Raw genomic sequence first — 14187 nt, 5'->3', positions numbered from 1 at the left:
CTGCATCTGTGTGACTGCACACGGTTTTATATACCAGTCACTGCATACCTTTCACTGCATCTGTGTGACTGCGCATTGTATTTTACCACCACCAGTCACTGCATACCTTTCACTGCATCTGTGACTGCACATTGTATTATACCACCAATCACTGTGTACCTTTCACTGCATCTGTGAGACTGCACATTGTATTATACCACCACCAGGCACTGCATGCCTTTCACTGTATCTGTGTGACTGCACACTGTTTTATATACCAGTCACTGCATACCTTTCACTGCATCTGTAACTGCACATTGTATTATACCAGCAGTCACTGCATACCTTTCACTGCATCTGTGTGACTGCACATTGTATTATACCACCACCAGTCACTGCATGCCTTTCACTGCATCTGTGTGACTGCACACTATTTTATATACCAGTCACTGCATACCTTTCACTGCATCTGTGACTGCACATTGTATTATACCAGCAGTCAGTGCATACCTATCACTGCATCTGTGTGACTGCACATTGTATTATACCAGCAGTCACTGCATACCTTTCACTGCATCTGTGTGACTGCACATTGTATTATGCCACCACCAGTCACTGCATACCTTTCACTGCATCCGTGTGACTGCACACTGTTTATATACCAGCCACTGCATACCTTTGACTGCATCTGTGTGACTGCATATTGTATTATATCACCACCTGTCACTCTATTCCTTTCACTGCATCTGTGAGACTGCAAATTGTATTATACCAGCAGTCAGTGCATGCCTTTCACTGCATATGTGTGACTGCGCATTGTATTATACCTCCACCAGTCACTGCATACCTTTCACTGCATCTGTGTGACTGCACATTGTATTATACCACCACCAGTCACTGCATACCTTTCACTGCATCTGTGTGATTGCACATTGTATTATACCACCACCAGTCACTGCATACCTTTCACTGCATCTGTGTGACTGCACACTGTTTTATATGCCAGTCACTGCATACCTTTCACTGCATCTGTGAAAGCACATTGTATTATACCAGCAGTCAGTGCATACCTTTCACTGCATCTGTGTGACTACACATTGTATTATACCACCATCAGTCACTGTATACCTTTCACTGCATCTGTGTGACTGCACACTGTTGTATATACCAGTAAGTGCATAGCTTTCACTTTATCTGTGTGATTGCACATTGTATTATACCACCACCAGTCACTGTATACCTTTTACTGCATCTGTGTGACTGCACATTGTATTATACCACCACCAGTCACTGCATACCTGTCACTGCATCTGTGTGACTGCACACGGTTTTATATACCAGTCACTGCATACCTTTCACTGCATCTGTGTGACTGCGCATTGTATTTTACCACCACCAGTCACTGCATATCTTTCACTGCATCTGTGACTGCACATTGTATTATACCACCAATCACTGTGTACCTTTCACTGCATCTGTGAGACTGCACATTGTATTATACCACCACCAGGCACTGCATGCCTTTCACTGTATCTGTGTGACTGCACACTGTTTTATATACCAGTCACTGCATACTTTTCACTGCATCTGTAACTGCACATTGTATTATACCAGCAGTCACTGCATACCTTTCACTGCATCTGTGTGACTGCACATTGTATTATACCACCACCAGTCACTGCATACCTTTCACTGCATCTGTGTGACTGCACACGGTTTTATATACCAGTCACTGCATACCTTTCACTGCATCTGTGTGACTGCGCATTGTATTTTACCACCACCAGTCACTGCATACCTTTCACTGCATCTGTGACTTCACATTGTATTATACCACCAATCACTGTGTACCTTTCACTGCATCTGTGAGACTGCACATTGTATTATACCACCACCAGGCACTGCATGCCTTTCACTGTATCTGTGTGACTGCACACTGTTTTATATACCAGTCACTGCATACCTTTCACTGCATCTGTAACTGCACATTGTATTATACCAGCAGTCACTGCATACCTTTCACTGCATCTGTGTGACTGCACATTGTATTATACCACCACCAGTCACTGCATACCTTTCACTGCATCTGTGTAACTGCACACTATTTTATATACCAGTCACTGCATACCTTTCACTGCATCTGTGACTGCACATTGTATTATACCAGCAGTCAGTGCATACCTATCACTGCATCTGTGTGACTGCACATTGTATTATACCAGCAGTCACTGCATACCTTTCACTGCATCGGTGTGACTGCACATTGTATTATGCCACCACCAGTCACTGCATACCTTTCACTGCATCCGTGTGACTGCACACTGTTTATATACCAGCCACTGCATACCTTTGACTGCATCTGTGTGACTGCATATTGTATTATACCACCACCTGTCACTCTATACCTTTCACTGCATCTGTGAGACTGCAAATTGTATTATACCAGCAGTCAGTGCATGCCTTTCACTGCATATGTGTGATTGCGCATTGTATTATACCTCCACCAGTCACTGCATACCTTTCACTGCATCTGTGTGACTGCACATTGTATTATACCACCACCAGTCACTGCATACCTTTCACTGCATCTGTGTGATTGCACATTGTATTATACCACCACCAGTCACTGCATACCTTTCACTGCATCTGTGTGACTGCACACTGTTTTATATGCCAGTCACTGCATCTGTGAAAGCACATTGTATTATACCAGCAGTCAGTGCATACCTTTCACTGCATCTGTGTGACTACACATTGTATTATACCACCATCAGTCACTGTATACCTTTCACTGCATCTGTGTGACTGCACACTGTTGTATATACCAGTAAGTGCATAGCTTTCACTTTATCTGTGTGATTGCACATTGTATTATACCACCACCAGTCGCTGTATACCTTTTACTGCATCTGTGTGACTGCACATTGTATTATACCACCACTAGTCACTGCCTACCTGTCACTGCATCTGTGTGACTACACATTGTATTATACCACCACCAGTCACTGCATACCTTTCACTGCATCTGCGTGACTGCACATTGTATTATACCACCACCTGTCACTGTATACCTTTCACTGCATCTGTGTGACTGCACATTGTATTACACCAGCAGTCTATGCATAACTTTTACTGCAACTGTGTGACTGCACATTGTAATATACCACCACCAGTCACTGCATACCTTTCACTGCATCTGTGTGACTGCACGCTGTTTTATATACCAGTCAGTGCATACCTTTCACTGCATCTGTGAGACTGCACATTGTATTATACCAGCAGTCAGTGCATACCTTTCACTGCATGTGTGTGACTGCACATTGCATTATACCTCCACCAGTCACTGCATACCTTTCACTGCATCTGTGTGACTGCACATTGTATTATACCACCACCAGTCACTGCATACCTCTCACTGCATCTGTGTGACTGCACATTGTATTATACCACCATTAGTCACTGCATACCTTTTACTGCATCTGTGACGGCACACTGTTTTATATACCAGTCCCTGCATACCTTTCACTGCATCTGTGACTGCACATTGTATTATACCAGCATTCAGTGCATACCTTTCACTGCATCTGTGACTTCACATTGTATTATACCACCAATCACTGTGTACCTTTCACTGCATCTGTGAGACTGCACATTGTATTATACCACCACCAGGCACTGCATGCCTTTCACTGTATCTGTGTGACTGCACACTGTTTTATATACCAGTCACTGCATACCTTTCACTGCATCTGTAACTGCACATTGTATTATACCAGCAGTCACTGCATACCTTTCACTGCATCTGTGTGACTGCACATTGTATTATACCACCACCAGTCACTGCATACCTTTCACTGCATCTGTGTGACTGCACACTATTTTATATACCAGTCACTGCATACCTTTCACTGCATCTGTGACTGCACATTGTATTATACCAGCAGTCAGTGCATACCTATCACTGCATCTGTGTGACTGCACATTGTATTATACCAGCAGTCACTGCATACCTTTCACTGCATCGGTGTGACTGCACATTGTATTATGCCACCACCAGTCACTGCATACCTTTCACTGCATCCGTGTGACTGCACACTGTTTATATACCAGCCACTGCATACCTTTGACTGCATCTGTGTGACTGCATATTGTATTATACCACCACCTGTCACTCTATACCTTTCACTGCATCTGTGAGACTGCAAATTGTATTATACCAGCAGTCAGTGCATGCCTTTCACTGCATATGTGTGATTGCGCATTGTATTATACCTCCACCAGTCACTGCATACCTTTCACTGCATCTGTGTGACTGCACATTGTATTATACCACCACCAGTCACTGCATACCTTTCACTGCATCTGTGTGATTGCACATTGTATTATACCACCACCAGTCACTGCATACCTTTCACTGCATCTGTGTGACTGCACACTGTTTCATATGCCAGTCACTGCATCTGTGAAAGCACATTGTATTATACCAGCAGTCAGTGCATACCTTTCACTGCATCTGTGTGACTACACATTGTATTATACCACCATCAGTCACTGTATACCTTTCACTGCATCTGTGTGACTGCACACTGTTGTATATACCAGTAAGTGCATAGCTTTCACTTTATCTGTGTGATTGCACATTGTATTATACCACCACCAGTCGCTGTATACCTTTTACTGCATCTGTGTGACTGCACATTGTATTATACCACCACCAGTCACTGCATACCTTTCACTGCATCTGCGTGACTGCACATTGTATTATACCACCACCTGTCACTGTATACCTTTCACTGCATCTGTGTGACTGCACATTGTATTACACCAGCAGTCTATGCATAACTTTTACTGCAACTGTGTGACTGCACATTGTATTATACCACCACCAGTCACTGCATACCTTTCACTGCATCCGTGTGACTGCACGCTGTTTTATATACCAGTCAGTGCATACCTTTCCCTGCATCTGTGTGACTGCACATTGCATTATACCAGCAAACACTGCATACCTTTCACTGCATCTGGGACTGCATATTGTATTATTCCACCACCAGTCACTGCATACCTTTCACTGCATCTGTGTGACTGCACATTGTATTATACCACCACCAGTCACTACATACCTTTCACTGCATCTTAGTGACTGCACGCTGTTTTATATACCAGTTGTATACCAGTCACTGCATACCTTTCACTGCATCTGTGTGACTGCACGCTGTTTTATATACCAGTCAGTGCATACCTTTCACTGCATCTGTGAGACTGCACATTGTATTATACCAGCAGTCAGTGCATACCTTTCACTGCATGTGTGTGACTGCACATTGCATTATACCTCCACCAGTCACTGCATACCTTTCACTGCATCTGTGTGACTGCACATTGTATTATACCACCACCAGTCACTGCATACCTCTCACTGCATCTGTGTGACTGCACATTGTATTATACCACCATTAGTCACTGCATACCTTTTACTGCATCTGTGACGGCACACTGTTTTATTTACCAGTCCCTGCATACCTTTCACTGCATCTGTGACTGCACATTGTATTATACCAGCATTCAGTGCATACCTTTCACTGCATCTGTGTGACTGCACATTGTATTATACCACCATCAGTCACTGCATACCTTTCACTGCATCTGTGTGACTGCTAATTGTATTATACCATCACCAGTCACTGCATACCTTTCACTACATCTGTGTGACTGCACATTGTATTATACCACCACCAGTCACTGCATACCTTTCACTGCATCTGTGTGACTGCACACTGTTTTATATACCAGTCAGTGCATAACGTTCACTGCATCTGTGTGATTGCATATTGTATTATACCACCACCAGTTACTGCATACCTTTCACTGCATGTGTGTGACTGCACATTGCATTATACCTCCACCAGTCCCTGCATACCTTTCACTGCATCTGTGTGACTGCACACTGTTTTATATCCCAGTCAGTGCATAACGTTCACTGCATCTGTGTGACTGCACATTGTATTATACCACCACCAGTCACTGCATAACTTTCACTGCATCTGTGACTGCACATTGTATTATACCAGCAGTCAGTGCAAACCTTTCACTGCATCTGTGTGACTGCACATTGTATTATACCACCACCAGTCACTGTATACCTTTCACTGCATTTTTGTGACTGCACATTGTATTATACCACCACCAGTCACTGCATACCTTTTACTGCATCTGTATGACTGCACACTGTTTTATATACCAGTCACTGCATACCTTTCACTGCATCTGTGACTGCAAATTGTATTATACCAGCAGTCAGTGCATACCTTTTACTGCATCTGTGTGACTGCACATTGTATTATACCACCAACAGTCACTGCATACCTTTCCCTGCATCTGTGTGACTGCACATTGTACTATACCACCATCAGTCACTGCATACCTTTCACTGCATCTCTGTGACTGCACATTGTATTATACCACCACCAGTCACTGTATACCTTTCACTGCATCTGCGTGAATGCACATTGTATTACACCAGCAGTCTGTGCATACCTTTTACTGCAACTATGTGACTGCACATTGTATTATACCACCACCAGTCACTGCATACCTTCCACTGCATCCGTGTGACTGCACACTGTTTTATATACCAGTCAGTGCGTACCTTTCCCTGCATCTGTGTGACTACACATTGTATTATACCACCACCACTCTCTGTATACCTTTCACTGCATCTGTGTAACTGCCCATTGTATTATACCAGCAGTCAGTGCATACCATTCACTGCATCTGTGTGACTGCAGATTGTATTATACCACCACCTGTCGCTGCATACCTTTCACTGCATCTGTGTGACTGCACACTGTTTTATATACCAGTCACTGCATACCTTTCACTGCATCTGTGACTACACATTGTATTATACCAGCAGTCAGTGCATACGTTTCACTGCATCTGTGTGACTGCACATTGTATTATACCACCACCAGTCACTGTATACCTTTCACTGCATTTTTGTGACTGCACATTGTATTATACCACCACTAGTCGCTGCATACCTTTTACTGCATCTGTATGACTGCACACTGTTTTATATACCAGTCACTGCATACCTTTCACTGCTTCTGTGACTGCAAATTGTATTATACCAGCAGTCAGTGCATACCTTTTACTGCATCTGTGTGACTGCACATTGTATTATACGTATTATACCACCAACAGTCACTGCATACCTTTCCCTGCATCTGTGTGACTGCACATTGTATTTGTGATGATCCGCTCAGCTGGCTGCACAGGCAGACAGCTGTTTGTCCATTCCTCTAATCTGTGGGCTGCAGGTCTCTGGAACAGAGACCTGTCTTTCCATTGCAAGTTTCTGGTCTATTCTCTTGCTGGGGAATTTGCATACATTCGTTATGCAAATCCCCTACCTGCCTTCTTTGATGACTGGCACTATAAGAGCTTTATGTTTCCCAGAAGGCTTTGCTGGTCATTTCCTTTCCATGGTCTGTTCCTGATAGACACTGCTGGAGTGTCAGCCATTGCTATCTAGTATAGTTAATTCCTGGGGGTTGCTTTGGGCTCCCCTTCTAGCCCAGTCAGGTTGTATTATCTGTATTGCCTGTTCTGTCTTGTCTTGCCTGTTGCCATTTTCCAGTCCCAAAGGTGGTCGACGGGAAATGGTTCTGATCTCTGTTCTTGGAGTATAGCTGGTGCAGCGGTTGCTACCAGCTATCTCTTTTGTTCTGTCTTCTGGGATCGCGCTAGCTACTTTTCGCTAGCGCTGGGGATCCTTCTGTTCTGCTACTCTGTACCTGGATCGCGCTAGCCACTTTTCACTAGTGCTGTGGATCCTATCTCTCGCTTGTCCCTGTTTTCGTGTGTCTGTCTTGTCTGCTACGCTTGCTGGAGGCTCGGTGAGGTAACCATTAAGCAAGCGCTTGCGTCCTCTGTTTCATGTTTGTCTGTCGATGGTTAGTTAGGCGTGCTTGTCTCTATTGTGCTTATCACGTGGAGACCGCGCATAACCGCGTGCACTGTTGCGAATGAGTGCGGTGTTCGCGGTTAGCTAGCGTTTGTTATTTTCCGTATCTCCTTATTGTATTATTTGCTGTGCCTTTGCTACCCTCGTATTCTATTCTGATCTGCCTTGTGTCACGTCTGGCGATCGCACCTCTCGCGATCGCGTTCCTATTTCATATCTGCTGTTGTGTGTGCGCGGTCGCGGGGTGGCGACTGGATTGGCGCACACACATACAACCTGTCCCTTTGCTCAATCCCATTCGCAATCGCCTCTCTTGCGATTGCGTTCTGCGCTTCGTACAATTCCTGTCTGGCACTTGTGGAGGTACAGAGGATTGGTTCCTCTGCACTCCCCAGCGCCATCTGCCGACAGGAATTTCCCTCTACAGGTGCGTAGCACCTTTTGCTGGGTGCCTGCAAATATACGCTTGTGGAGGATTTCCGACGTGTCAGCGCACGCGTTGTGCGCTGATCACGGAGAAAGTTCCACAATCGTTACAGTATTATACCACCATCAGTCACTGCATACCTTTCACTGCATCTCTGTGACTGCACATTGTATTTTACCACCACCAGTCACTGCATACCTTTCACTGCATCTGTGACTGCAAATTGTATTATACCAGCAGTCAGTGCATACCTTTCACTGCATCTGTGTGATTGCACATTGTATTATACCACCACCAGTCACTGTATACCTTTCACTGCATCTGTGTGACTGCACATTGTATTATACCGCCACCAGTCACTGCATACCTTTTACTGCATCTGTGTGACTGCACATTGTATTATACCACCACCAGTCACTGCATACCTTTCACTGCATCTGTGTGACTGCACACTGTTTTATATACCAGTCAGTGCCTAACTTTCACTGCATCTGTGTGACTGCACATTGTATTATACCACCACCAGTCACTGTATACCTTTCACTGCATCTGTGTGACTGCACACTGTATTACACCAGCAGTCTGTGCATACCTTTCACTGCATCTGTGTGACTGCCCATTGTATTATACCAGCAGTCAGTGCATACATTTCACGGCATCTGTGTGACTACATACTGTTTTATATACCAGTCACTGTATAGCTTTCACTGCATCTGTGACTGCACATTGTATTATACCACCACCAGTCAATGCACACCTTTCACTGCATCTGTGTGACTGCACATTGTATTATACTACCGCCAGTCACTGTATACCTTTCACTGCATCTGTGTGACTGCACGTTGTATTATTATACCAGTCAGTGCATACCTTTCACTTCATCCCCCAAATATGGACAAAGCAACAGGCAGAGGCAGAGCGAGAAGCAGGCCACCCGGCAGGTCCGTTCGAGGTCATGGTGGCGTGATTTCATGTGGCCCTCGACCAGAGAGGAGTAGGAGTAGATGAGTTGCTGAAAGAAGCAGGGGGAGCTCACCGTCAGAAACAGCTTGTGGCAGTGTCCGGCAGCATGTATCGCCACCTATGGACAGCCAGCCAACATGCCATTCAAGGTCAGCTGCTGCTGCCACCACCAAAGTGCCATCATTCCAGGTCTCAGCGGTGTGGACATTTTTTTGTGTGTCTGCCTCAGTTGAAAGCAATGCCATCTGTATGCTCTGGCACCAAAAATTGAGTCGTGAAAAGACCAAGACCCATGTAGGGACAACTGCCTTACGAAGGCACATGATGAGAAAGCACAAACAGCAATGGGATAACCACCTGAGGAAAAGCAGCACACAAACGCGAAGCCACTCTCCGCCTCCTCTTCCTCCTTCAGGTGCAGCATCTTCAGCCACTTTATTCCTTGCACCTTCACAGTCACCCTCCTCCACTCCGCCTCTCCCCTTGAGCGGTTCCTGCTCCTCTGCCCACAGAAGCCAGGTGTCCGTTAAGGAAATCTTTGAGCGGAAGAAGCCAATGTCTGCCAGTCACCCCCTTGCCCGGCGTCTGCCAGCTGACTTGGTGGAACGGTTAGCTCCCCAGCTGTTACCATACCAGCTGGTGGACTTTGTGGTGTTTGGGACACCGCAGTGAAAGATACCAGGGCGCAATTATTTTCTAAAAAGGAAATACCCAAACTGTACTGTGAAGTTGAAAGGCAAGTGGTGTCATCTCTGGCACACAGCGGTGGGTCAAGGGTCCATCTGACCACGGATGCCTGATCTGCAAAGCACAGTGAGGGCAGGTACATTACTTATACAGCACATTGGGTCAACCTGGTGACCACTGGCAAGCAAGCAGTACGTGGCTGTGCAGCGGACCTAGTTGTGACACCTCCACAGCTTGAGGCAGGCCTGCTGCCACCTCCTCTACTTCTCCTCCTCCTGCTACATCCTCTTCGCTGTCGTCGTCCTCCTTCTCGGCTTAGTGGCAGTGCTACTCTACTGGTGCTGCGATCTCCTCTCCAACTACACACCCCCAGCTCCCCAGGGCCTATGCTGCATGCCAGGTACGACAGTGTCACACCATCTTGGACATGTCTTGCTTGAAAGCCTGGAGTCACACTGGAGCAGCTCTCTTGGCTGAACAAACAGGTGGATCAGTGGCTGACCCCGCACCAACTGGAGATTGGCAAAAAGGTGTGTGACAACGGCAGCAATCTCTTGTCGGCTTTGAGTTTGGGAAAGTTGACACGTACCCTGCATGGCACATGCGCTGAATCTCATAATCCAATGATTTGTGTGTAAGTACCCCAGCTTAAAGGAGGTCCTGAAGCAGTCCAGGAAAGTGTGTGGGCATTTCAGGCATTCCTACACGGCCATGGTGCGCTTGGCCGATATTCAGCAGAGAAACAATTTGCTGGTAAGGCGCTTGATTTGTGATAGCCCGACTCGCTTGAATTCAATGCTCCTCATGTCTGACCGCCTGCTACAACAGGAGAAAGCCATCAACGACTATCTGTACAGCTACGGCAAAAGGTCAGGCTCTGGGGAGCTGGGAATTTTCTGGCGAAGTACTGGACACTCATGCGTAATGCCTGCAGGTTCATGCATCCGTTTGAGGAGGTGACAAACCTGGTGAGTCGCAGTGAAGGTGCCATTAGCGACTTGATCCCATATGCTTTCTTCCTGGAGTGCGCCGTGCATAGAGTGGTGCATCGAACTGTAGAGGAGCGTGAACAGGAAGAGGAGGAAGAGTTGTGGGAACAATCATCAGCAGAACCAGATTTGTCGACAACACAGAGGAGGGCCAGCCACTGCTGCCTGCCCCAAGACTAAGTCAGTCCCCACACAGCATCTCTGCCTGCAGGCCGCTTGACTGCCTTCTTCGCCAACACGGCCGCTAGCAAAAAGACTAATAATAATTTTTCTGGTGCGTGTACATGGCTGTCTAATTTTTCTGGCTGCACTGTGGCTGCAACAACAAAATAAAAGGCATGTAGATGTGTCAATTCCCCTACGTGATCGTTACCTTGCCGCGGTGAAGGGGCTTGCGTATCACAATGAAGTAATGACCTATATAAGTGTGTTGGGGGGCACACCCAAGATAATAAGGTCATTGCTTCATTGTGGACAGACCAAATTCAATCAGCTGGACAGTCACTGTTGTTCTGTCACTGAGCTACCTCAGCCCGGCCACATGGGCTTGAAAACCGCCATCGCCTGCACTCTCGCCATCGTGCGCACCAGTCCAGCACGGCCATCACTACGCAAACAGCTGTTTGCGGTGTGCTACACAGTGAGTTTGGTCTGTCAGTGTGAAGCAGTACATTACTTACACTACCTGATCCATGTATACACACGCAAGATGTTTTCAAGCACTTTAGGCCTCCAATTTAGGAATGCAATGTGATTTCTGCCCTTTAGGGATTATAACCCTGCTCTGCGTCAAATCCGTAATTTTCCCTCTGAAAATCAGAGATTTGCGCCATCTTTACTGTTCAGGCCATCGTTGACTCACATCACTCTTGCAGTATTAAATTCTACCACCATAACACATAGGGTTCAATCAAATTCACTTTTTCTTCAAATTTTTCTCCTAGGTGTTATTTTCACAGCTTAGAAATAAAATGCCTTTTAAGCTACCAGCATGCAAGAAAATACTCAGAATAATCTTGACACTGTACCTTTTCACCTACTTTTTGGTACTTTTTCAAATTCTGAAGCGCTGAAAAATTATTTTAAACAGAGAATGAAAAATTATCTCCTAAGAGAAAACTTAAATTAGATCAGGCCCATAATGTCTTCTGCTATGGTAAGACACACAAAGACTAATGCCCTTCCTCCAGCCCCACGAGTACCGAAAGGGGGGCGCATGCTCAGAAGACCCGACTGGTACTACTGAGCCGGATCACCGAGGTTGATTGCGGTTGAACGGAGGCACTCGAGAGGACAACGAGGGACACATCGCCATCGGTGCTCATGGGGCTAGAGAAAGCCCTGGGTGAGTATTTTCCTTTTGCCATCTCAGGCACTTAATATAGCTTTAATGACAGTAGACTGACAATAGCAGATGACTGGCCTAGGTTTCATTTAAAAAGCTGCTAACAGATGGACAGGGTTTGTATTCCCTGAAAGGCAAGTTTAATATACAGATCAAATTAGCTGATGATCAGTTTTGTTCCATGATGTATTAAACACATAACATACCTTTTGGTGTTGTTTTCTGTTTCCATGGCTTACACGACCTAATGCCAAGCTCCATTCCGTAATCTTCTCCATACCAGACAAGCAGCTCGGTGTATGACAGGATATCTCTACAAGCTCGATAATAGATATTCTGATGGTATTGGAAAGCAATGAGATTTTGCTCTTCTTCATACCTTGCACAATTTACGTATCTGCAATAAAAATTTCCAACCACAAAAATTAATAGAAATGTTTTACTACCTTCCAGCTTAGAGGAAAATGTTTTCATTAGTTTAGAAAATCAGTTTTTGACAGGTTGCTAGAACCCTGATGGTCATAAGGAAGTGACAGCAATTGAAACTTACAATTGTCCACACTATAACATTGTTTTCTTTTTGTTGATTTGTTTGCACTGGTGGATATATTTTCTCCTTTTCCTGGGAACTGCCTAAGTTCATCTTTGCTGTTCTTTTCTTCATTTGTATACTTCCATCTTTTGTTCTGTAATTCTAATTCTTTTTATACTATATACTTGATCCAGTGAACATTTTTTCTTCTGTATACTTTTTTAATCTACAGACATTGTCATCTATTCACCTTTATGTTTTCCTTTAACATTTATATCCAGACTTCTAAAGAGCTGAAGGTAAATACTCCATCCTCAGGGGCAAACCCAGGATTTTCAAGGGGGGGGTTCCTGAAAGGTCTCTTACGGCAAGCCGCACACTACCGCGCATGCGTTTGCCCACTAAATACACACAATGCGCAGTGTTTCCCTTCAAAATACACATGATGCAGTAGTGTTTCACCAAAATGTATATAATGTGGCAGTGATTAGGTAGCCAGATCACCCCCCTTTATTATGGATAACGAAATTACCCCCTCCCTTTAGTATAAGTGACCAGATGACCCCCCCATTTATCTCACAGGTAGCGAGAGGAGCCTCCTCTCCCCCCAGCCTCCCATTTACAGTATATGTAGCTAGATGATCCCCAGGTAGGATAGGTAACCACATGATTCCTATTTACAGTATATAGCCAGATGACTCCCCGTTCAGTACATTCCCCCTTGTATTTCACCAGATCCCCCTTGTATCTACTCAAAAAAAATATAGCCAGTGTATATACGCAGATCCCTTGTATATAGCCAGTGTATACAGTCAGATCTTCCTTGTATATAGCCAGTATATGTAGCCAGATCCTCCCTGTATATAGCCAGGGTATATAGCCAGATCCCCTTGTATATAGCCAGTGTATATAGTCATATTCCCCCTGCATATAGCCAGATCCCCTTTGTATATTGCCAGTGTATATAGTCATATTCCCCCTGTATATAGCCAGAACCCCTTTGTATATAGCCAGTGTACATAGTCATATTCCCCCTGCATATAGCCAGATCCCCTTTGTATATAGCCAGTGTACATAGTCATATTCCCCCTGCATATAGCCAGATCCCCTTTGTATATAGCCAGTGTACATAGTCATATTCCCCCTGCATATAGCCAGATCCCCTTTGTATATAGCCAGTGTACATAGTCATATTCCCCCTGCATATAGCCAGATCCCCTTTGTATATAGCCAGTGTACATAGTCATATTCCCCCTGCATATAGCCAGATCCCCTTTGTATATAGCCAGTGTACAT

General features: G+C 45.0%; 1 protein-coding gene across 3 annotated transcripts in view; it reads right to left on the bottom strand.

Annotated features, from left to right (window-relative positions):
* LOC137532547 (histone-lysine N-methyltransferase PRDM9-like) overlaps positions 1 to 14187 on the bottom strand; it is a 222808-nt gene that overhangs the window by 12768 nt on the left and 195853 nt on the right. For all 3 annotated transcript variants that reach the window (XM_068253168.1, XM_068253169.1, XM_068253170.1), the window contains exon 11: positions 12566 to 12756. In XM_068253168.1, the coding sequence (XP_068109269.1) occupies positions 12566 to 12756 (191 nt within the window). The remainder of the gene's footprint in view (positions 1 to 12565; positions 12757 to 14187) is intronic.

This window comes from Hyperolius riggenbachi, chromosome 9 (assembly GCF_040937935.1).
Source record: "Hyperolius riggenbachi isolate aHypRig1 chromosome 9, aHypRig1.pri, whole genome shotgun sequence".
Classification (NCBI taxonomy): Eukaryota; Metazoa; Chordata; class Amphibia; order Anura; family Hyperoliidae; genus Hyperolius; species Hyperolius riggenbachi.
The sequence above is the reverse complement of the archived record's forward strand: the minus strand, read 5'-3'. Positions and strand labels throughout refer to the sequence as shown.